We start from the raw sequence: 23,039 nt of genomic DNA, 5'->3' as shown, positions 1-23,039 counted from the left end.
CAGCAATTTATCAAAACCACTATCGGAAGTGGATACGAATGAAACGGATGTGATCATCCAAATGAGTAATGGCGTCCATAGTATATAGGGGACATATAATTTTCTCATTGTTTGCTCGTGTGTGTTTAAATTTACATCAATATAAAGCGTGAAACCAAAAATTTTTTCAGAAATAATATAGTCATTTCAATTCATATATTTCATCATATTTACTTGGAAAACATTTTTTATACAAACAGTGGAAGTAACAAGTGATATTGTGTATAATATATATCAAAAACGTGTTAACGTTCGGATTCGGTAGTGAATCTAAGAACGTAAAGAAATATTAAGTTTTTAGCTTCTGTATTGTTCCCCCACCTGCGGAGTTGTAAGCTATAAAAGACACAACATTAAAGCGCGTGTCGCATCCAGAAGAACAAAAGAGAAGGATGGAACGAAAAAGAAAGGTGCGTTTCGTCTCGGAACCACCCAACCAGACTCATCAGTAGGCCTTTTGCCCCTGCCTTAATTGCACGGGATATTAGAACATATAGAGAAGAAAACCGAAGTGAGGGAAAGTTGCTAGACATCTAACGGCGGCGGGCTGAACTATCGCCACTCGCTCAATCTACACACGTTCGGGAGATGTGACAAGCGTTTTACAGTGCAACAGCATCAAAGAAAATTTGTTCGCAATTAATGAGCAGGTTGTTTATCAGTTTTTGTAAACAAGCTTCACTTTGCATTAGAGAAACGTAGAATTTTTAGTAGAGTTTGTCGAATTGGTTAGCTTCTCTCGAAAAATAATTCATATAACCTTTAGTAACATTCCGATTCCGATAGGTTTTGTACTCGTTCTTAATTATTATATATTTCACTGCTATACTATATGATTGGAGGAAACTTGAAATTTGCAATAATAAAGATAAATAATGCATGAAGTATGTTTCTACCAATGGAAATCAGTATTACATTTTCACATATTGTGAAAGTACAGTTTATGTTCGTTTATATTTGAACGTTGTAGATCTATAGTTCATCAGAAAATGTGTTAAAACAACCATAGTATTATTGCTACTTTATTGAAATTTAAATAGTATTTTTAAACATAATAAATAGCGCAAATAGTTAGGTCAGACTTCTAAGTTTTTCCATTTATTGGATAACCCAATAGAGTATCACATACCATATGTGAATTGAATAAAAATAATTTGAAGAATATATTAAATGTAACATCAATAAAGATTAGATAATGTTAAACTTACTTTATAGAATAATAATAAGAAACATATTTTGTGTTTATTTACAGAATTAACAACTGCTGTTATGTCTGCAAATACTCAATTTGCAAATCCTCCACCAGCTATAAGTTTACCTAATATGTCTGTTCCACCTCCTGCCACTCCAAATTTATCAGCTCCACCTCCTAATTTGACTACAATAAACACATCTGGAAGTTATCAGCACAGATACGCTAATCATAGAGATGGAGCAAGGGGTTTCTTTAAACCATTCAGACCTTATCATGCACCCAAAATTGTTGCGGCTGGTCAAGATACGTTACAAGATGAATTTGATGGCAAAAGACTTAGGAAATCTGTTATGCGTAAAACTGTGGATTATAATTCTGCCATTATAAAAAGCTTAGAGGTAGGATTCTTAATTTGGTTTGCTAAGTTTTGTGATATCAGTGATGAATAGTATTATTACATATTTTATATGTAGAATCGAGTGTGGCAGAGGGATTACAGAGACAGACGTGCCCTACAGCCAGATGTGATGTATTACCCTGATCTGCTTCCACCACCTAGTTATGTTGACAATCCTATAAATGCAGTCACCACAAGATTTGTGAAGACTGCAACAAATAAAATGCGTTGCCCTATTTTTTGTATGGCTTGGACACCAGAGGGAAGGCGCCTTGTTACTGGTGCATCTAGTGGAGAATTTACCTTGTGGAATGGTCTTACCTTTAATTTTGAAACTATCTTGCAGGTATTTTATGCTCCTTATTATAATTTAACAGTAATTAAATATTTCTGTATATTATTAATATTCTTTTGTAATTTATTATCATCATTTGTAACTTTGTGGTTTAAATAAAAGACTGTATGTATGAATAGGAAGCTTTGGACATTTCCAAAACTTTAAAGCTTGAATACATTGTATTACTTTCTGTGTAGAATGTATACTAGTTTTAGATGCATTAATCAAATATTTGTTTTTGTCTGTTTAGGCACATGATAGTCCAGTGAGAACAATGGTATGGTCGCACAATGAGAGCTGGATGGTCACAGGAGATCATGCAGGCTATGTGAAGTATTGGCAGAGCAATATGAACAACGTCAAGATGTTTCAGGCGCACAAAGAAGCGATTAGAGGACTCAGGTATACCATCCACCACACTAGTCCTTACGTCTCTTGCGCCACTGTTATCGATGATCCGTCCATCCTTGCTGTAGTTAAGATATTGGACATGACTCTCATTCTCTTCCTCTTCTGGTTTTACAACATTTTTGTTTTAAAAACATTAATTCTTGTATGGGTACACAGGTGATTTCTAAAATTTTTCATAAATTGTATTTGAAAGACTTCCTGATATATTAGATGTATGGTGAAGATATTCTAAAGTTTTGAAAAATTTCTGTGATATAAAGTCTGTGATGAAAATACATTCCCTATACTACGTGATGACATCCGTGTTATTACAAATTGATTTTCTTACTTTTTTTTATTAAGGTTTCCTATATATATATATATATATTTGCATTTAATTTTAATATTTAATTGTGGTATAAACTATGAGGCTCTATATTAAAAAAAACTTAATGTGCTATAATATTATTATAAATGTTGTTACAAGTAATTCTAGTTATTTTTGCTTAGTTTCCCAAAATTAATAACTTTTTGAAACATTTTTACATCTTCATGTATCTTAATAATATTTAAAGTTGATCAGTAAGGATAGTATAAATTTTTCTGCCAAATATATTGTACGTGTATTAATATGAAATTTATCAACTGTATTCATAGAGTCTTAGGGACCTAAATAAATTTACATGGTCCACTAGATTACAGTAGTATGAATTTATTATTTTTATATAGAAACGTCTGAGACAAAAACAAAACAAATTGTAGGAAGAAAGAAATTAGGTCCTTATGGCTCATAGTTTATGGAATTTATATGGTCAGGTTATTAGGTAAAGTGTGTATATTTAGAATGAAGAATAAACAAACAAGAAATATACAGCAATACCTAGTCGAGATTCCCATGGAATTAAATAAAAATAAATATCCTGTGTCCTTCTTTACATCATCCAAGTTTTCAATAAAGTTAAATAAAGGCAGTTACAGTATCATATGTCTCTGAAGATAAAAATAAAGTATTTTCTCTTTGGTCTGTGTCACTTGTGCCCTTTTGCAGATAAGAGAGAGAGTAACAGAGAGATATAACGAACTTCATGTACACTTCGGACATTTTTTTTGTGCAATAAATGTTGAACTTTTGAAAAAATATCAATCTTGGTATATCACTCGGTGGTCATGTGGCATCAAAAAGAGATTCTACTTTCATGATAATGGAACAGTTTGTTGCTTGATCAGCAGTGAATTTTGTTTGAGTGCCAGATATGACTGTCGAAGATGGTTTTTTGTTTATTTACAATATTTACACATAGATCTTCCTTTTATTACTGATGTTTGTCTATTCCTCGAGACGAATTCAGAGTAAAAGCCCACTACGCGCATTCTTAGACCACATATATTATCGTTACGTGAATAATTTTTTAAATTGTCCCGAAAATGAATTTCATTCGTGCATTTTTACGCGTTCTTATACACATTTTTCGCACACATATAGCATATATTTAACTGAAAAAATTTCATACACATGAAGAATTTTAGCAACCATATAATAGTAGCTTGTTATGTGTCTGATTTAAGTAATTTTTTAAAAATTATAATCCTTTATAGGTTTGTCAGTTGATCCTAACTAACTTCTACATGATATGTTTAGGATTCATCAAGGATGCATGTGTAGATATACAAATACATAATTTATTTAGCAGATGGTACCATAAAAAAGAGAAAAATATTTATAGTATTCTTTGCTTGTTTCTTTGCATGTGTAGTATTTATTTAATAATCAATGACAAATCAGTAATAAATGTAAGCTATTATATGCTTTAACTTCAATTTCTAATGATCATATTTTGATGTCATATCATAATAATGTCCGTAAGATGTACCATACGCCTGAAATGTTCTATTGAATATTAATAAACTTCTCATATTCTGTCTCCTTCCACTTTGAATATATCACAGTTGTATAGAACTTCAATAAAAGTTAATAAAGATCAACGTGTAATCAATCTTTCATCATACTATTCTATTATCTGATATTTTATACATGTGCCTACATGGGATAATAAGTACCAAATATGTATTATACATTCCATAACGTTGTAATACTTGTTTCATTGAGAAAATTCTCATTGTGAGCATTTGCAAATAAAGAATCGCTCTATAGGTACATAACAGCGTATTGTTTGAATATAACATTTCTTTTTGGGTGGGTAGTTTCAGTCCAACGGATCACAAATTGGCAACATGCAGTGATGATGGAACAGTCAGAATTTGGGACTTTCTTCGGTGTCATGAAGAACGAATTCTCAGGGGTATATATTATATTATATTTTCTTTTATTATATTATATTACATTATATTTATTCTTTAACATTAGAAAAAAATATTTTTATTTACATTTTATTTATTAATTAATTGTGGTTTCAACAAACAGCTTAATCATTAATACAAACTTCAATGAATTCAATATTCATATAATTATTGTTTAGGTCATGGTGCCGATGTGAAATGCGTGCACTGGCATCCACAAAAAAGTCTAGTCATCTCTGGAAGCAAAGATAATCAGCAACCGGTTAAATTATGGGATCCAAAGACTGGCCAGTCACTCGCAACATTACATGCACACAAGTCGACAGTAATGGATGTTAAATGGAATGAAAATGGAAATTGGCTGGTAACCGCGTCGCGGGACCATTTGCTCAAATTGTTTGATCTTCGAAATTTAAGTCAAGAAGTTCAAACATTTCGTGGTCACAAAAAAGAAGCTTCTAGTGTCGCGTGGCACCCAAGTCACGAGGGTCTATTTTGTAGCGGTGGCAGCGATGGAGCTATTTTATTCTGGCACGTTGGGTACGCTTCCTGCAGTTCTTAATCTTATTTTTTAATCTTATTTGTTATACATTATTCATATTATGATTAATTTTTAGAGCCGACAAAGAAGTAGGTGCGATAGAACAAGCTCATGACAGTATAGTTTGGACGTTAGCTTGGCATCCGCTGGGACACATCCTGTGTTCCGGTAGTAATGATCACACTTCAAAGTTTTGGACACGAAACAGGCCTGGTGATTTAATGAGAGACAAGTATAATCTCAACACTTTACCTGCAGGATCGGCTGGCGTTGATGATCATGAAATTGGTACACAATATATTATGCGAATAATAACAACAATATTGTTATTAGTATTCAGTTACTGCACAAATTTATGTCCGCCAGAGTGAATCTTCTACAAATTACATTCACCACATCAATTTATGCGAATGCTACTTTTATAGAAGTTTTCAGATTTATCGTTAAAAAAAGAACTTATTGCATTTTCTACCATTGGTTCGTAATGCTTTGAAAAGATGCAAATCTAATGAAAAACTCCGGACAAAATTTATGTAATAATTTCATATTTAAAAAAAAAATGGAATTTTGAATTTTTTTACTATTTTTTCGATTATTTCATAGCTGATGAAGCAGCTGTAATACCTGGCATGGGGCCAGAAGATAGAATCAATGCCGATGGCGAACCAGAAGACAAAAGCGGTGGTATTCCTGGCTTGGATTTGGATCATGCAGTCGACGAAGGGAAGAAATTCGCTAACAAGAAAGTTCCATATAGCAAGCCAATTCCAAGGAATTTCCAAGCTCAATGGAATGAGATGGAGGCTGAGGATATGGAGCAGGTAGAAGCTCTAAACGCATTTGTGAATCAGTTGATCGAAACCACACCAGGAGCGGTACCATTGAATGAAGTGACACCTAATGGTATTATATTGTACGGAAAAATGATTCCTGTCGAACGTAAGCATTATTTATTGTTAATGAAAACATTTATTACTGTAATATTAAATGAAATTTTGAGATTATTAAAATCGTTGCTAATATTGCAGCCGGTTCTAAGTTAGCAGAAGCAATTAGCAAAGGAAATGATGCCATAAATAAACTAGTATTTTCCGGAGAAATAGAAGAGCTACGAGACGTTGTGGGTCCACCAGATAACATGGACGATTCCGAAGAATATTTGCAAGATGACAGCGAAATAGATTATTCCAAAGTTCCCGATATCGAACTTCCACCGCCTTTACCCAGTTCCAAATTTGCACAGAATCCTGAATTGCTGAAAGCGCTGAACCGCGGTGGAAAGCGGAAATTCGATCAACTAATCGGTTGGAGCGACGGTGGAGCCAGCGACAGAACATCGAAGATTCATCAACCGGTGTTTGGCGGAGTGATGACGGAAGACTCACAATCCAGTGATACCGACTTAAGGTACACGGGAACGAAATCGAATCAGCACTCCAACGAGACTAACTCTTTCCACAGTGGACAGGACGAGGATCTCAGGAAACTTCCTCATGGTGAAAATGCTCGAAATGCGAGTCGCGATGAAGACTTACGGTTTAACATCTCCAGCGGACCTGGAAGGCCCAGTTCACGTTCCGATTACGATGTAAGGAGTAATTACGCGGATAAGGAGTTTAGAAGTTCGCATGGATTCCCCTTGAAGAAGTCTTTGGATAACGACATTTACGACGACAGAGATCGGGACGGTAATTCGCGGTGGGACGATGAGAAGTCGATGAATGATGGTCCCAGAAAAGGGGATGGTGGTTTTTCAGGGAACTTTGATAAACGTGATAACATGCCGCTAGCTATAGGCTCCGGCATAAGTAACAGCATACCTCATTTAGGCAACAGTATATCTCACATGTCGAGTCACCATAACATGCAAAATATTAATCCCAATATGACCCCCCCGATCCAAAGTTTAGTACCACATCCAAATATGTCTCAGCATCCTATGCAGAATAAACCGCTGCATCCTGGTATGCAAGGAATTGACGGTCCAATGCACATGATGCACCATCCTAACATGCATCCTGGTTTTGGTCCTAACGGACCACCACCCGGAAACTTTGGCCCTAACTTTAGACCGCCAAATGGTAATTTTGGGCCCAATCAACACTTTAGGCCAAGTCCATTGCCTCCATTCGGACCAAACCAAGGACCGTTCGGTAACAACTTTCAAGGTTTGCCGAATTTCCGAGGGCCGAACTCAGGCCCGCCCAATTTTGACCGGCCGGGTTTTGGTCCCGGTTTCCGCGGTCAAAACCCCGGGCAGAACCCGCCAAATAATTTTAATTCGAATTTTGGTAATTTTGGAAATAAACTGGGACCTAATCGTGGCATGAACCGAGGTCCCAATGACAATAACATGGGAAGAATGGGAAGGAGCGGTTATAATAATCGTGGTAGAGGACGTGACGGCGATCAACCACGAGGGATTCGAGGAAGAGATAATTATTGAAAAATAATTAATTATTCGGGACGGAAGTATTTGTATGTTATGTGTACGTTAACATACTGCCGTTCGTTCTGCACGAACCATTCAATTGTTCCGTGCTGGGTTGTACAGTTGATCAATAATGAATTCTAGACCGTAGAACGGCGGTTTCCTATAAAAGTATCGCGGGTGTAAAATAACGGCCCATATCAGACACGTTGCGAGCCACTTTATACTCAGTGCTAAAGAAGGAAACTCAAAAGTAGGCGTTCGAGTACAGCGTGCTTGGATGAAAGTATATTTTCTTTTTCCGATGGGACTTTATTTGAAGAGAACAACGTCCTTTTTCCAGAAAAAGCGACTGATTATCCATATTATAGATGGCTAGATTTCTAAATAATGCGAGAGACGAATTTGTGTTCTCCTCGGCTTGTGACATCTATAAGTAGTGTACAAGCGGGGTGAATTTGTACGGTCACAGAAATTGTAATATATAAAATATAATCAATGACACACTGGTATAGTTCTGATTAAAAAAAAAGAGAAAAAATGGATTAAAAAAAGAAAAAAACAACTGTTCACAAGCTGCCTTGCGAAAGAATTTTTCTTGTTCCGATTTCGAGAATTGATAAGCGCGCGGGAGTAGGGTAGAGAAGCATGTGAAGCATGTTGAACGTTTCATAATTGTTGCTGGTCGTCGAGAAAACTGTGAACCAGAACAGTTTAACTATCAATTATTAATAAAAATGAACTAAGATGCAGAAATTATTTCATGAAAGCTCTATCCCAGATTTAATTTATAGATATTAGATATAGATCTAGCTTAACTATATATACGAATATAGAAACATAGCTCAAATGTATGATGCATAAATATACATATATATATATTTTTAAATTTTATCTGTAATATTTCACCGTGCATGGAATTATATTTGAAATATCTTTTTTGCAATGATTCTTATAATTATAATTTAATTAGTGAATATAAGTTACGTCTACTTTTTTAATGTTCCGCTCATGCTGCCATCTCGTTACTTCTAATGTTTGATGGCTGTGATTTCTTGAAGTAGCATAAAATCGAACACAATGGGTAAAAAAGGAAAAGTAGAAGGCAACAATTTAGGAAAGGCTTTGATTAGGGGCCGTTTCGGTTCATCGAGAAATAAAAAAGATGTTGATTTATCTATGGTAACGTAATATCTTTCTTCATAACCTATTTGTTTTGGTACATACGAAAATGAATTAAACTATAAATAATTTTCGATATTTTGACATATTTTGACATTGCATTTTTAATTAGCTTCACACTGCCGAATTAAACGATGGCTACGACTGGGGACGTCTCAATCTTCAATCCGTCACGGAAGAAAATTCTTTTCAAGAATTTCTTTCTACTGCAGAGTTAGCAGGAACCGAATTTTACGCAGAAAAATTAAACATTAAATTCGTTAATACAAAAACTGGAATCGGATTACTCTCGAAAGATGAAAAAGCAAAGTTACTGGAGACGCAAAAAAAGAATAAAGCCTTTCTGAAAATACCAAGAAGGCCAAAATGGAATAGTTCAACTACAGCTCACGAATTGCAAAGCAAAGAGAGAGAAGAATTTTTAGAATGGAGACGTTCTCTTGCTATGTTGCAAGAAGTAGAAGAATTGATATTAACTCCTTATGAAAAGAATTTGGAATTTTGGAGACAATTGTGGAGAGTAGTGGAGCGTAGTGATGTTATTGTACAGATAGTTGATGCAAGAAATCCACTGCTCTTTCGTTGTGAGGACCTAGAGGCATATGTTAAAGAAGTAGATTCTAGAAAAATGAATCTGATACTAATTAATAAAGCAGACTTTTTAACAGAGGAACAAAGACAAGCATGGGCGAAATATTTTACAGATATTAATTTGAGAGTCGCATTCTTTTCTGCAACATTGGCAGCTGAAAAACAAAAGGTAAAAGATATAATTGAGGAAGAAGGTAGTGAAGATGAAGAAGGTAGTGAAGTGGAGGATAATGATAGTGATGAATCTTTGTATACTTCAGAATTTGCTTCAGAAAGCGAATATGAAAGTGCAGATGATGGTAGTAATAATACCATAACTGAAAATGAAGAAGTAAGTTCTAAGGAATCTAATGAATGTAATTTAAATGAATTGAATGATTCAATAGAGAAATTAAATGAAAAAGATATAGAAGACAATACAAAGGTGGAGAATTCATCAGAATTATTAAGCAGAGATCAATTAGTATCATTTTTCAAAATGATTTATAAGGGTAAGACATATACAAAAGGAATCACAACGATTGGTTTAGTAGGTTATCCAAATGTAGGTAAAAGTTCCACAATAAATGCCCTATTAATGGACAAAAAGGTATCCGTATCTGCAACACCAGGTAAAACAAAGCATTTTCAAACACTATTCTTGGATAAGGATCTACTTCTTTGTGATTGCCCTGGATTAGTAATGCCTAGTTTCGTTTGTACAAAATCAGAAATGATATTAAATGGTATATTGCCAATTGATCAAATGAGGGATCATGTACCTCCAATTACATTATTAGGTACTTTAATACCAAGGCACATTATAGAAGATCTTTATGGAATTATGATACCTCCACCGCTAGAAGGAGAAGATCCTGATCGTCCTCCAACTGCAGAAGAAATTTTAAATGCTTATGGCTGTATGTAATTATGTATTCTTCATGTAAAAATGCATGATAATTTGTATAAGTTTAATAATTTATTTTATACTTTTATTTAGATAATAGAGGTTTTATGACACAGAATGGACAACCAGATAATCCACGCGCGGCGCGATATCTTCTGAAAGATTTTGTAAACGGTAAATTGTTGTATTGCGTTGCACCCACTACAGCAGAACAAGAAAAGTTTCATACATTTCCTCCGCGAAGAAGAATAATTTCGAAAAATAAGCATTTCCCACCTAGAACAGTACGTGTAAATAAAGGAAGTAAAACTACGTCTGAAGATTTAGATAAAGTATTTTTTCAAAATAATACTTCGAATGTACATGTAAAAGGAGTAATTGGAAAAATGCACGGTTTACATAGAATTAATTCAAAGTATGTAACATTATTGTATATTTATTAATCGATAAAGTCATTTTTGTATAATTATTGACAATAATTGTTCATATATAATAATAAGTAATGGAGCGTGTGTACGAATTTCGTTTCGAATACTTTGGTAATTATTGTAATTATTTTTTTAGGGATGCAGGATCGGTGACAGGTTCTACACAGAGTTTGTTGCTTCAAGAGAAACCGTGGAAAAAGATTAATAAACATTCAAATAAAAAGAAACGCGAAAAAACAAGAAGATTGTACGCTCATCTTGATCAACATTGATTTTACGAATATTTATATTGTATTATGAGAATTGAAGGCCTTTTCGCTATATAACAGCGGATCATATTTTGTAATATACAAATCTCTGAATTTATAAAAGCGTATCAGAGACTCATATTGATTCTATGTACTACAAATACATTCTAATAACGACATACATACACATATAAGAATAGGTTGCTGTTGTACTTATATGCGTATATATTATAAAATTAAAATATTTTATAATTTATATTCTTTGCTTTTTAATCTTTTCTAATCGTTCTGATATTAGCGTTTGGAAACCTGAACGAATCCAATAATCTTGTTTTTGCATATTTTGCCACGTATTGCAGATACAGTATGAATGTAACAGCAGATTTCTAGAACGATTTCCATGGAAAGCAATATCTCATTAAACAGCAAGCGCGAATCGAATTTTTACTTGTTGCGCAAAAACGGAATTCGCTTCACATAATCTGATTCAGACAATGTGGTCGTACATTTATAGTATATATAATTTAGTCTGTTTTTATAAGTTAAGTCGTTGATGAACACCAGGTTGTTGATATACAACAGGCTTCTTAATAAAAAAGTACCGTGTGTAAGATCGTTCTTGCAAACTTTGATTCAAATTCGTGAAGTAGTTCATCTATATCGTTATCTAAATCTTCACTATTGGCCAGCTGGAAAAAAAAAAAAAACAATTCTTTAGTTAGAGAAATAATTACAGGAGGACATAAATATATACAAATGTATAAATTTTAATGAATTCTGAAATTACCACAGTGACTAATTCACAAATAAGGAACGATCCAACTGTAGCTTCTTCATGATTATCCTGAATGTCAATATTAATCAAATGTACCGGTTGACTATCTTCTTGAGTTCTAGATTCCATACATTCGATTACTTGATCATAAACACGTTCTTCGCATGTGATTAAAATATCAAATTTGTCCTTGGATAACTGAAACCGTTCTGGTTTCGGTTTTATTCTACGGTTTCTATCTAACATGTGCAACAAACCATTTTGTGTATAGCTAATATTATAGTTAAGGAATTCTAGTTTCAGTTATTTCATAAACTTTATGATACTTATCGGAGATAATAATGCGAAAGAAATAAAAGTAAAAAGATATCTATTTTGTCTCGAAGCCAATGGACTTCTCGTACACATTTTACAAAAAGAAGAAAAAGAATTTATTTATTTATTTGATAGAAAGGATACTATTGCTTGTCTTTAGATAAAAGGTCATTGTAGATTTCATCGTACGAAGTTCCAAAGTCGTAAATGTTTGGACGATCAGGTGCATTTCCAGGTAGCTTAACTTTATCACCAGTTCCAAAGGATTTAACATTAAAACCCTTTTTACTGAAAAAGAACAATAAAGTAATAATTCTTCTATTCAATATTTTATATAATTTATAGTTTGATTGCAATTAAGACTAATTACCTCAAGAAGGCATGAGCTTCCATGCTTCTATTCATATTGCTAGAACATATCACAGCTACGCTGATAGAGTTTGGTGTTGGCATTGTTTCGAATAGTTTAGCGATTTAAAAAAAAAGTCGGGATATAAAAAAAAGCGTAATGTCACTTAACCTTAAAGATCGTTACGCTGCCTATCACATCCGATATATCTGTTAACGTACATAAAATTCTAGTATAGAATTGGTGGAAGTGGTTTTTTGCAACGTTAGGATTACAAAAATAATTTGAATCAGTGGTCGCGGAAAATTCTGTAGAATTATACGACTAAAATGATCCCCAAGCGTCTCCCATTTATCGCCTGCTCATAGTAAAATTTGTAATGAAAGCCCCATGTACACCTTCACACGTTGGTAGGTTCATCGTTAAACAGTGACATCTGCATTTGTACGAGAAGCTCAGCCTTATGCCAGTTACAAGCATCGACAGTCAGTAATGCGACAGACGGTGCTGTTTGTGGTAAATGTTGAATTTTTATCGACCAATGCTCGATGACGTCATAAATAAGCTTCGAACCCGCCAGTTTGATGCGCTTCAAGGAAGTCGACGCAAATTGAAGGTAGAATTAATCACGAAATATTCGGGTTATGCGATGTTTGAAAGTTTTGTATAGTGAATTGTATACGCAGTACTTTTTTTGTACATTCTAACCTAATTTCTATACATATACTGGTGTAATACATACAGAACGTGGTGACATTCAAGTGATTCAAGTTAGTTAACCAAAGTGTTTACACGTGTGTAGCAGATACGTTCATCCAGTTTGTATACATATGAGCAACATACACGATGCTAGAAATAAACGCATACAGAGAAATATGGAAACGTAAGATTTAGGTTAGTAATAGTTCAATATGTGTTTGCTAATTCGAGTCATATCATGGGATTCGATTGCTATTTATTATATAAATTTGGGGAATATTTGTAGGTTTTGTGTAACATTTTATTTATCATAGAAATTTAAATATTTATATTTGTTCCGAGTGTCTTATTATAACTTTACTTCTTTCGGTATTTTACTATAGGTATATTAAAAAAATGTATCATTTTTTGTCTGTTTTTTTCTATGTATTGTATCTAATATCTAATAACATCTAATATATACAATGTTAATTGTCAATATTATTCTAATTACCGATTACATATGGACGAGGAATATCTTTCAAAGAGCGAGTTTTAAAGACATGTAATATTATTTTTTTGAAAATAGGCTTACGAAATGTGAGACGTCACTTGTAAGCAGTCTGTGTGTGTGTGTGTGTATGCGCGTGTGAAGAAGAAACGAATCTCTTTTGGACATTTTTTTACTATGGAACCTGTCAGAGCAGTTTCAAGACGACGATGCGGTGAGTTCAAAATCAATAAATAAAACAATAATTCGCCGCATAAAAACGTTACCGTGTGATATATTATAATTTTATACATACACATATGTATAAACATATTTTATATGTATTTCTCAGTGTATTTCGTTTTGATGCGTATTAATACTAATTTTTACATCGACATTTCTCGAAAGCGAAATTTTTATAATTTGGAATGGAACATTTGTTTCAAACTATAAAGTCTTTTATTGAACAGGAATAATGCGAATTTTATTGCGTATTTTAATATTTTAATAGTCTATTGTCAGTTCCATTTTTTAAATTTACGGCATGATATTAATATAAGTAACAAAGAGATAAAAATCCATGGAAAAAGAATATCGAATGAATTCGTGGTTAAATTACGCAATGTCGTACGACCGCAGATTTGTTTGCAAAATCGTGAAATAACAAGTGAAAATTGTGGGTTCCGGGCTGGAATTAAGGTAGCATTTGCTATCTCGATCTCGACGAGACTTTAATTTTGCGATCGACTAATCCTTCGATCCTTTTTCATTTCTAAACTCTTCTTCCAGTGAATTTTGTTTTCTATTTACCAATCACTTACAATTAGAGGCTTCGTTTTCGTTTACTTGCCTGCGGATAAATAAATTTGCAAATCAAAGTTCGTTTCGTGGCTTCATAGAAAACTAAATTGTACTTTTTGTTGAAATATCCAAGTTTAAATATTTCGATATCTAACTTATTTCAAGCGTTTGAAAATTTAGGATGCTGCAAAGCTACAAAGTTTAAGTATTTGAGAATTCGAAAAACTCGGATATCGAGGAATTCAATTCTAAAAAATTGGAGAATTGGCAGATTCGAAAATTTGATAGCTCGAAAGTCTGAAACTTTAGAAATTTAGAGAGCCAAGAACTTTGAAATTAAAAAATCTCAAATTTACAGGTAAAGCAATCGAGTATCGAAAAACTTTAAAATTAAAGAGCTTCGATACTATAAAATACAAATATGTCTATAAATTTAAAGAACCAAAAATTCGAGTATTTAAATTAAAAATTTCAAGGCTTCTGAATCTTTCAAACGTTTAAGCGTGGAAACGTTGCACGCGCTTGTTGAATGTTCAAATCGTCGTATTTTAAGCTATTTAATGACGTTTTGATTGAGAAATTGTCGTTTGAAAAGCGTCAATTGTTGCGACACAGAAACGATCTTCAATCTGCATTCGTCTTTAAGTTCGTTTCTTCACCGGTTAGCTCCGTTCATCCCGGCTGGTTGCTGCAACTCTTTTCGTCGTCTCGTCGTTGAGCAAACTGGTCGACGATTGTCGAAACCAATTTAGATCCGCGACTCGTCTTTTTCTATTGTCCTCAATGGATCTCGTTACCCGCATACTTTGTGCTTTTACCATGAAAGAGAATGTGTTTCTTGATCGTTCAACGTGTGACTCGAATAAAAGAAATTTCGAAGAGAGGCGATTACATTACGCTAGTATTATCAAACCTATCAAAACAATCGATTTCACATTTTCTTTTCTTTACAAATATTCACAAATATGCATACCTTTAATAATTAATTTAATTAAATATTTAGCAGGGTAGAGAGGTTGTCTATTTTAACGATTATGGGCTAAATAATAAAAATAATTAGACTACGGATATTTATGCGATTTCGTGCCAAATTTCATGCAATTTATTGTTACGAATACAACTAAAGAAACGAAATCTAAGTAGAAATCTGTTTTACCCACTCTGTCAATACTCACCCATTAGTGAATATTCTAGTTTATGTTTTATACGGTTTTGCGATCTAACCGAAATCAAACGGAAACCATAGGGATACAAATAAAGACAGAGCGCGCGAGTGAATTGAAAAAGCGATTCCAAAGGAATAGAAGGTTGAACGCTACATAGAGGCCCCTTGTGTCCTTGCCTAATGACGCATGCACATTCGTACAGTAAATATGTAAGCATAACACCGATCAACGAGCGGTGTCAGTGTGCATGGGTTAGTGGATTAGAAGAGAACAGAAGGTGTCTCTATGTAACGTTCTCTTTCTATGCCCATATCGCATTCACGTATGACTCGCGTACTCCATCTTTGTATCTCTATGACCGAAATCGAACTGAAACAAAACTGAACCAAAACCGAACACGAAATATAGAATATAAAATATCGTTTCTAAATAACATAAAATCGATTATTTTAAAGTTATAAGAAATATCGAATTTATGCTTTAACCTTTGTTTTCTGTTATTTGTTTTTATTCGGAGTCATCCATCGTTGTACGGTTTTAAACGTCGATATGTAATTTTTACATGTTACACGGTGAATTTCCTGAGACGACTGTCGATACTAAGATCTTTGAAACGTTTCTTTCAAACGAATTAATATCTCTTTATCCCCAACGGATGGTAAAAACCATCGTTAATGGATGTTAGACGAGGTACAAGATGTCCGCGTATATTGTACGTACATACTAGAAATATTATAAAGGTGCCAGTCACGAATTTAAATTGAAAGAACCCCGCTATCGGGATGAAGGAATCTTGCGACGCGTGTTTAACGAGTCTGAACAGTTTCAAACGGCTATCTTTTTGCTTTAATAAAATCGCAATAAAAGGACACGAACTCCTTTCGTTTCCTTAAATTCACGCGAGAAGGAGAAATTCATTTTTCGATCTTGAAATACAAACGTTTCTAATTTCTATTAAAATTTAGCAGTCTCATTCGTGGTATATCCATGCTACTAATTATTAGACGAATAACACGTCAAACTATCAACTAAAGATACATAAAATTGCAATATCGTAGCATAAAAATAAAAATTTATGAGAGTTGGTAAATTTTATGCAATCTGTACTCCGCGATTAGATAGTTGGATAGATAAAAAATTTCTATTTGCAATAGGAACTATTTACTCTTTCCATTTTCCATTATGATCTAATCATATTTTACCGCTCCATAAACTAGCATCGTAGATTAAGATGGCATTAACGTGCAACGAAATGTTGGACTAACTGTTGTTACGTACGCTCATCTTTTAACTCAAGGTTGATGTAGAAGTAAAAAATTCGTAATTGAAGGTTGTAGGATTGCGTGCGTGACACAAGAATGATGTAACTAAAACAAAAAAAAGAAAACAGGAAAAAGCAAATGCTTCGAGAGAGGAATTTTAGCTTTGCTTAATTATAAGTGAAATACCATCTTTCTTCTAATAGCCTTGACTCGCGTTGTTTCGCTTCGATCTTCTCAAATCCGCATTTATTTCGCTCCGATCCTCTCCGATCTTCGTTATTTCGTTCTATTTTCTACCAATTATATTTCAGCACACTGTCGACCGTAAATAACGGGACTTTGTTAATTCTAAACCCAAGCTTCGATAAAATTATACTAAATCTGTATAAAAATGTTGAAAACACGGTACAATCTAGTATCCCCTGTGATACAAACGGCCAATAAGTATCAAGTATATTCGGCAATTACAATACTCGTTTATGCAGTCGGGGACAAAAATAAAGGAGCAGATAGTGAAAGTAGGTATCGATGAAGTTTGATCGAGCTAATACCAGTGTTATATGCTTCGCTTTTATTTATTATATATTCCTATAGTGCGTAAAATATGTAGCAAACAAATTGAAATTAATACTTACTCTTTCACGTAGTTAAGCCGTTAAGTCGTAGTTAACGAAATTTCAACCATACCTATTTCCACTATCTTTCCACTTATTTTTGCCCTCGACAGCTTGTCATTTTTTGTATCCCTATTTTTCCGTACATTTTCTTTCTCTTAATTCTCATTTCTTCTATTCTAGCGGTGTACGCTACCGTGCAATCCATTAATAAATACAACGCAGCCTTCGTTGCGCCTTATTATCGGTTCATCGAAAGGAAACAGCGTCATCTCGTTTCCGTGCATTATTACCTTGCGCACGTTGTCCGGCAACGATTCCTCCGGCTGGTTATCGCGGATCCTTGTAAATTATTCCGCGTGTGTACGCAAAGACGGATGTCCTTTGACTTATGGATATTGATGAGGGACGTTTCACCGGCGTGAGCCATCTTGTCGACGTTTGACGCATGTTGTCTGCATAAAATGGTTGGCCGATAGTCATCCGCGCGTTGCAGGCACCCGTTAAATTATAATCTAAATTATGGGCCAGCTCACGACTCGAATAACAATTCTTCAACAACCTTGTGCCTCTTCTTTCATTTTTCCTCTCTACACTTTCCTCTCCGCTTCTTTTTCTTCCTCTTCCTCTTCTTCTTCTTCTTCTCCTTGCAGTCTAAATTACGGACCATTCCATATTTATTCTTTCCTTTTCGCCTTGTATCTTGCCTTCGTCTTCTTATAATTTAAATTACGGGGCAGCTCGGTAAACGAATGTCAATCGTTCGATAACTTCGCGTTCCCTCGCTTTTCTTTTTCCCATTTCCTTCTTGATTTTCATCGTCTTCTTCCTAGAATGTAAATTATGCTTGTCAATCTTTCAACAGCTTCGCGTCTTCCCTTTCCTTTTCGTTTTTTCCCGTTTTTTTTCTTCGATCTTCATCCTCATCTTCTCCCTCGTATAGGTACAAATCACGGGTCCTTCGTCCTTCTCTTTCTTATCGTTCGAATCGTGGAACAGTTTGTTAAACGAACGTCGATCGTTCGATACTTACTCATCGTTTCCTCCCTTATTGTTCTCTTCCTTCTTTTCTCGTCTTTCCCTTTCCCTTTCTCTTAGTTTCTTAAAGCGTATATTTCAGCGTAAATAAGTAGGATTTGCGAAACGGCTGTCACGCGACTCGAGTCGCAGAAAAATCCTTCGCACGAGCTAGTCGAATTAATGGCCATTCGCAATGAGACTTTTCGAGCGGCCAGTTGGTCAATCGCCAACATTTGGAGGCACTCGCCTTGAAACGACGGAATAATTTTCATGCTATTAAGATAGATTGGCAATGCAGGTTGTTAGCTATGGTGTTCAACTGGTACTTTGCGTTAGAATCCGTTCGTCCATCAGTATGAATCCATCTTTATGCGTATCTATCGATATAGCTACCATCGGTATAGTTCCATTATCTCTGTAATGGGTCTACCTTAGAATTTAAATTAAATTATTTAAATTAAGAGGCACGAAAGGACGACAGTTGCAAATATTATTTTTGAAAATGTTCCTTGAAATCTAGAATCACGCGTGCTACTTTTCTTTGTTATAAATCAATTTATGAGAATAATACATATTTCTCGTTTGGGATGTCGAATACTAGTCAAGTACCTGAATAACGTGGAATTCACAGCTTTGTAAAGAGCGGAGTCGATCAATTTGGCTGTTGAGAATCGAAGATCAACCAAAAGTAGAAAAAAGTAGAATCGATCGGAATTTGTGTTTCGAGATACGAAAAACTGATCCTCTGCGTCGACGGATCAAAGATTCGATCTTTCTCGTAAATTCACGTTCGCACGATGATAATCGCGTTGATCGGTTTGGCTTTTTAGCGACTCAAATTTGATCCTGCGCTTCCTCTTCGAAAGACCAAAAGTCCGATCTTATTGTCGGAAATTCGCACAAGCAAATACACGATAATTCGCAAGGAAGCAGAGGACACGGGAGGATAGAGATTATCTTCAAATCGAATTTGTTTTCAGCGTATGATTCGTTTTCGATATCGAAGTATCGAGCCTGATCTTCGGCGCTCGCATACCGATCGAGGACAGATCGTGCAGCGAATCAAACAGCACGTTTAACGACATTTACTGGCTGGTTTCACGCTTTCACGGTATACAGCCAGGCATCCTCGATCGATCGGAGAACGGAGCGCGATTCCTGCCGCGGAAACTCGCGAAAACGCGCCATCCGCGTCCGTGACTTCCGTCACTTTCATCGCGCGTGCCGAACGAACGCGTGGATATCGTCGACCTTCGAGTTATGTAAATGAATTTTTATCACGTTCGCTAGTGTACTTGTAGCGGTATAATTTTGTCATTTCGTACTACTTGATCAATTTAATATTCATAAACGCAGACCACACGAGACACTCGTAATGAAGCTAACTTCGATATACCTGAAAAGGAGCGACGATTAGTTAGATTCGAAGTTGGAAGAATGCAAAGAATGGACGATACAGAGACTACGAAAAGTATCGGCACAACGTTCTATGTATCACAGCATTTACGTAGTAATCGATCAAGTCCAAGCGTATTAGTTTTACAGCATCGTCGAATCTTTATATTTCAATCTTTTTCTGATCGTAGCAAAGAAAAAGAATTTGTAACGTTTTAATTCAAATCGAAGATATCTTTCCTAGAAGAAAGATAATTGGGTGAAAAATTTAGCTACTACTTTCGCGTGACTACAAAGAGATACTATGCAAATAAGATGCGTCGCATCTGGTGAAAAGACGCTTCGTTGGAAAATAAGAGCGTGCGTCGATACTTTTTGTAGTCTCCGTATGTCTCACGTTTCATTTTGAATTTCTATCGAAACGAATAAAGCGACGATTTGCTAAAATTTATAAATTCCATTTGAATCTCCGAGCTTAAAATACGCGTATCTATCGTGTAATTAACGCAACGACGTTTGATCTCGTTCAACTGCACGTAACAACGTTATGATCTATTTATAATGTAAACGGAACTGTCCCACTCTCGCTGGAACGTAACAGAACGGGTTTATAATGCAACCTTAACGAAGGGAAACGCCGTGAACAAAAATGACGGTCGTGGGTTAAGGAAGTTCGTCGATACGCGCGAACATTCACAACCTTGACAGGGCATTGCCCCAGCATCTCGCGGAGACAGACGAGAACGTTGTACGTGCTCCGCTGGGATCTCCAGGAGTCACGAGAATCCTCGTTCGAACACGGCCTAGAAAGTGGAAAAATATCGTTTACAACGCGATACGCGCCTTACGGTAAACGTCTTACGAGTTGTTCGCATCAAAATTTTCATCGACGTTCTCGTCGGTTTGTTGATCGTGCCGAAGAACCCGTGTTTCTTTTCTTCCGGCCAGAGGATAACAAAGATGCGCGTGACGATAGCATCGCCGAGAAATTACACAACATCGCGCGCTCTTACGTTCTTAATTGAAAACGAAGCTTTTCCTTCGTATTTTAATGCCTGGGGTGAGAACGATTTTATTAAGATCTTGGCGTAACAACGGTAAAAGCAAGCGATTCTTAAGAATTCTTTTAGACTAATTACTAGTTATATGTGACTATACTCTCGTATACGTTTTGGCGTGTAAATTCGACCTCGAAGTACAAGCGTGATCTGTTTTGTTTGAATTCTTCTCGTTGTTTATCAGCTTTTGAAACTGACGTGCACGATAACCGAAAAACTAATCGACTAATCGATTTTGGACGAAGCTCGTTCACTTTATTGCGAAATTTTATTATTGTGAAATTTTTTTTATTATTATTTTTATTATTATGGTGAAATTAAATTATTGTAAAATTTGCGTTCAATTATTTATTCGTATAATATCTTTTTAAAGGATATAAACTCGATTTATCCGTGGAAGAAAGCAAATTTTTCTTTTAAACGCTGGAACTTTTCAATCTTCCATGTTTTCTTTTTTTCAAAAATAGTTTCAATGCCAGCGTGAACTATCTTTGAGAAAATTTCTTAACTTTTGTATTCTGACGATTGTGACGAATGCCACATCGCATGCCAACAATGGTCAGGATCGAAAGAATCGAAACCAGAGAATGACATTTGTACTTCGACGCTATTTATTTCTATCCCAGAAACGTCCAAGTCCATATAACTAGCAGTTAATGTAAAAGAAATTCATAAAAATTGCTCTTATCGTTGTTACACGAAAATTCTTCCTTGAGAATGATTTTGGAATTTAAATCGGCGTTTACGCTCGTGGATCATCTATTCTTGACGTTATTTCGCGTATTCACGAGGAAGATGTATAGCGATAAGTAAAGGTATTGACACAGACTAGCTGAAATTACTTTTTATTCGATTCTTTGCTGAATTCCTAAGTGGAATAAGAGTACATAAAGATACAGTGTCGCAAATATTTTGGAATTGGACTTTGGATTGTCGATCTCGTTACAATTTGCAGCAGTCAAAGGTTATTCGTTATTTAGGGAAATAAACTATTAAAAGAATATTTCTGTTTCATCAGATAGAAAACGATTCTTTACCGAAGATCGGTAATTAAAAAACGACAGAGTGGAAAGAATACACCACTTATGAAAATATATTTATAGATGTGCGATAAGAACAGAAAAATACAGAGCGTCCTTATTTTATCTAATATAACGAATAAATTCGTCGAATACCCACTAATAAAACACCGATAGCAGAAATATCGTTCTTCCGAAATCGCATCCGCGATAAAATTTGACAATCGTCACTTTGGCACCTCGGAAAACCTTTAACTCAAATTTAATATGTCGATCGAACGATTCTGTATTCAATTTCGATTTCGATTCCTTCCATCTACCAACCTCTTTTGCTTTACTCGATCCATAATAGAAATATGATATTTCTTGCTATCGTGTGGACGTCAGATCTCGATGATCGGAATCGAGAGAGGCGAGAGAGGAATCGTAAGGGCAGTCGTCGCTTTCACGCGTCGAGGAAAGGTCTTTCGGAGAAAGCAACGCGGTACAACGTTTCCTGGCTGTACATCTTCGCAGCAACCGTACTCCTTCTAATACTTTTAGATTCTCTTTCTTGTTCTTCCAGCTAACGGCTGTTCAGCGATATACCAGATCGGAAAAACAACGAATAAGAAAGATAACGCTAATGCGGATCATTAGATTGCAATATAATTGTGCTGTCGTTAAATAAACAACGTGGAAACACGCATGTTCAGGTTGCTATTGCTAAATGAATAATTTTTCAAAATGTGACTCCTCGGAAATTCTTTTAGATATTTTCTGTTACAGAATATTTTTATAATATCGCCGAAATTCTTTTACAAAGAATGAAATTCTACTATTTGTCTTTTAAAATGTTAAACCATTAGAGCAATTCCCAAATAGGAAGAATAAAAAGCTGAAAAATTGCTAGTTTCCAGTTGCATTCAAAAACTCTGAATTTGCCAAATACTCACAATCTAATTGTTACTTAGGAAAGGAAGTTTGGCTAATTTCGCTTCTCGAAGTCCGAGATGGTAATTTCATGCAATTTCGAAAGTTTCCAAACAAATGATATAATTGACCTTCCTGAACCGCAAGCTGAAACTAGACGTTAAATCAATTTTCGTGACACTACATAGAGACACAGAGGCAATTAATTTTATATATGAAGAA

The 23,039-nt window shown here is 35.0% G+C and overlaps 3 protein-coding genes across 3 annotated transcripts; 2 read left to right on the top strand and 1 right to left on the bottom strand.

Annotated features, from left to right (window-relative positions):
- The first annotated feature begins 81 nt into the window (after nt 1-81).
- Nucleotides 82-8,509, top strand: LOC132914297 (uncharacterized). The gene is made up of 9 exons (XM_060973288.1): nt 82-689; nt 1,292-1,632; nt 1,708-1,977; nt 2,219-2,370; nt 4,561-4,658; nt 4,836-5,196; nt 5,274-5,485; nt 5,801-6,136; nt 6,226-8,509. The coding sequence occupies exons 2-9, from the start codon at nt 1,309-1,311 to the stop codon at nt 7,641-7,643; spliced, it is 3,171 nt and encodes a 1,056-aa protein (XP_060829271.1). The 5' UTR covers nt 82-689; nt 1,292-1,308; the 3' UTR covers nt 7,644-8,509.
- On the top strand, nt 2,639-11,219 carry LOC132914306 (large subunit GTPase 1 homolog). The gene is made up of 5 exons (XM_060973304.1): nt 2,639-2,648; nt 8,671-8,810; nt 8,923-10,300; nt 10,381-10,702; nt 10,852-11,219. Exons 2-5 carry the CDS (start codon nt 8,709-8,711, stop codon nt 10,985-10,987), a joined length of 1,938 nt encoding a protein of 645 aa, XP_060829287.1. The 5' UTR covers nt 2,639-2,648; nt 8,671-8,708; the 3' UTR covers nt 10,988-11,219.
- On the bottom strand, nt 10,708-12,831 carry LOC132914327 (RNA polymerase II subunit A C-terminal domain phosphatase SSU72). Its single transcript, XM_060973364.1, has 4 exons — nt 12,424-12,831; nt 12,198-12,341; nt 11,751-12,009; nt 10,708-11,652 (listed from the first exon to the last, which is right to left on the bottom strand). Exons 1-4 carry the CDS (start codon nt 12,504-12,506, stop codon nt 11,551-11,553), a joined length of 588 nt encoding a protein of 195 aa, XP_060829347.1. The 5' UTR covers nt 12,507-12,831; the 3' UTR covers nt 10,708-11,550.
- Between the last annotated feature and the right edge of the window lie 10,208 nt (nt 12,832-23,039).

The sequence above is a fragment of the Bombus pascuorum genome, chromosome 14 (genome assembly GCF_905332965.1).
Source record: "Bombus pascuorum chromosome 14, iyBomPasc1.1, whole genome shotgun sequence".
NCBI classification, from domain to species: domain Eukaryota; kingdom Metazoa; phylum Arthropoda; class Insecta; order Hymenoptera; family Apidae; genus Bombus; species Bombus pascuorum.
This window is presented reverse-complemented; position numbering and strand designations above follow the sequence as displayed.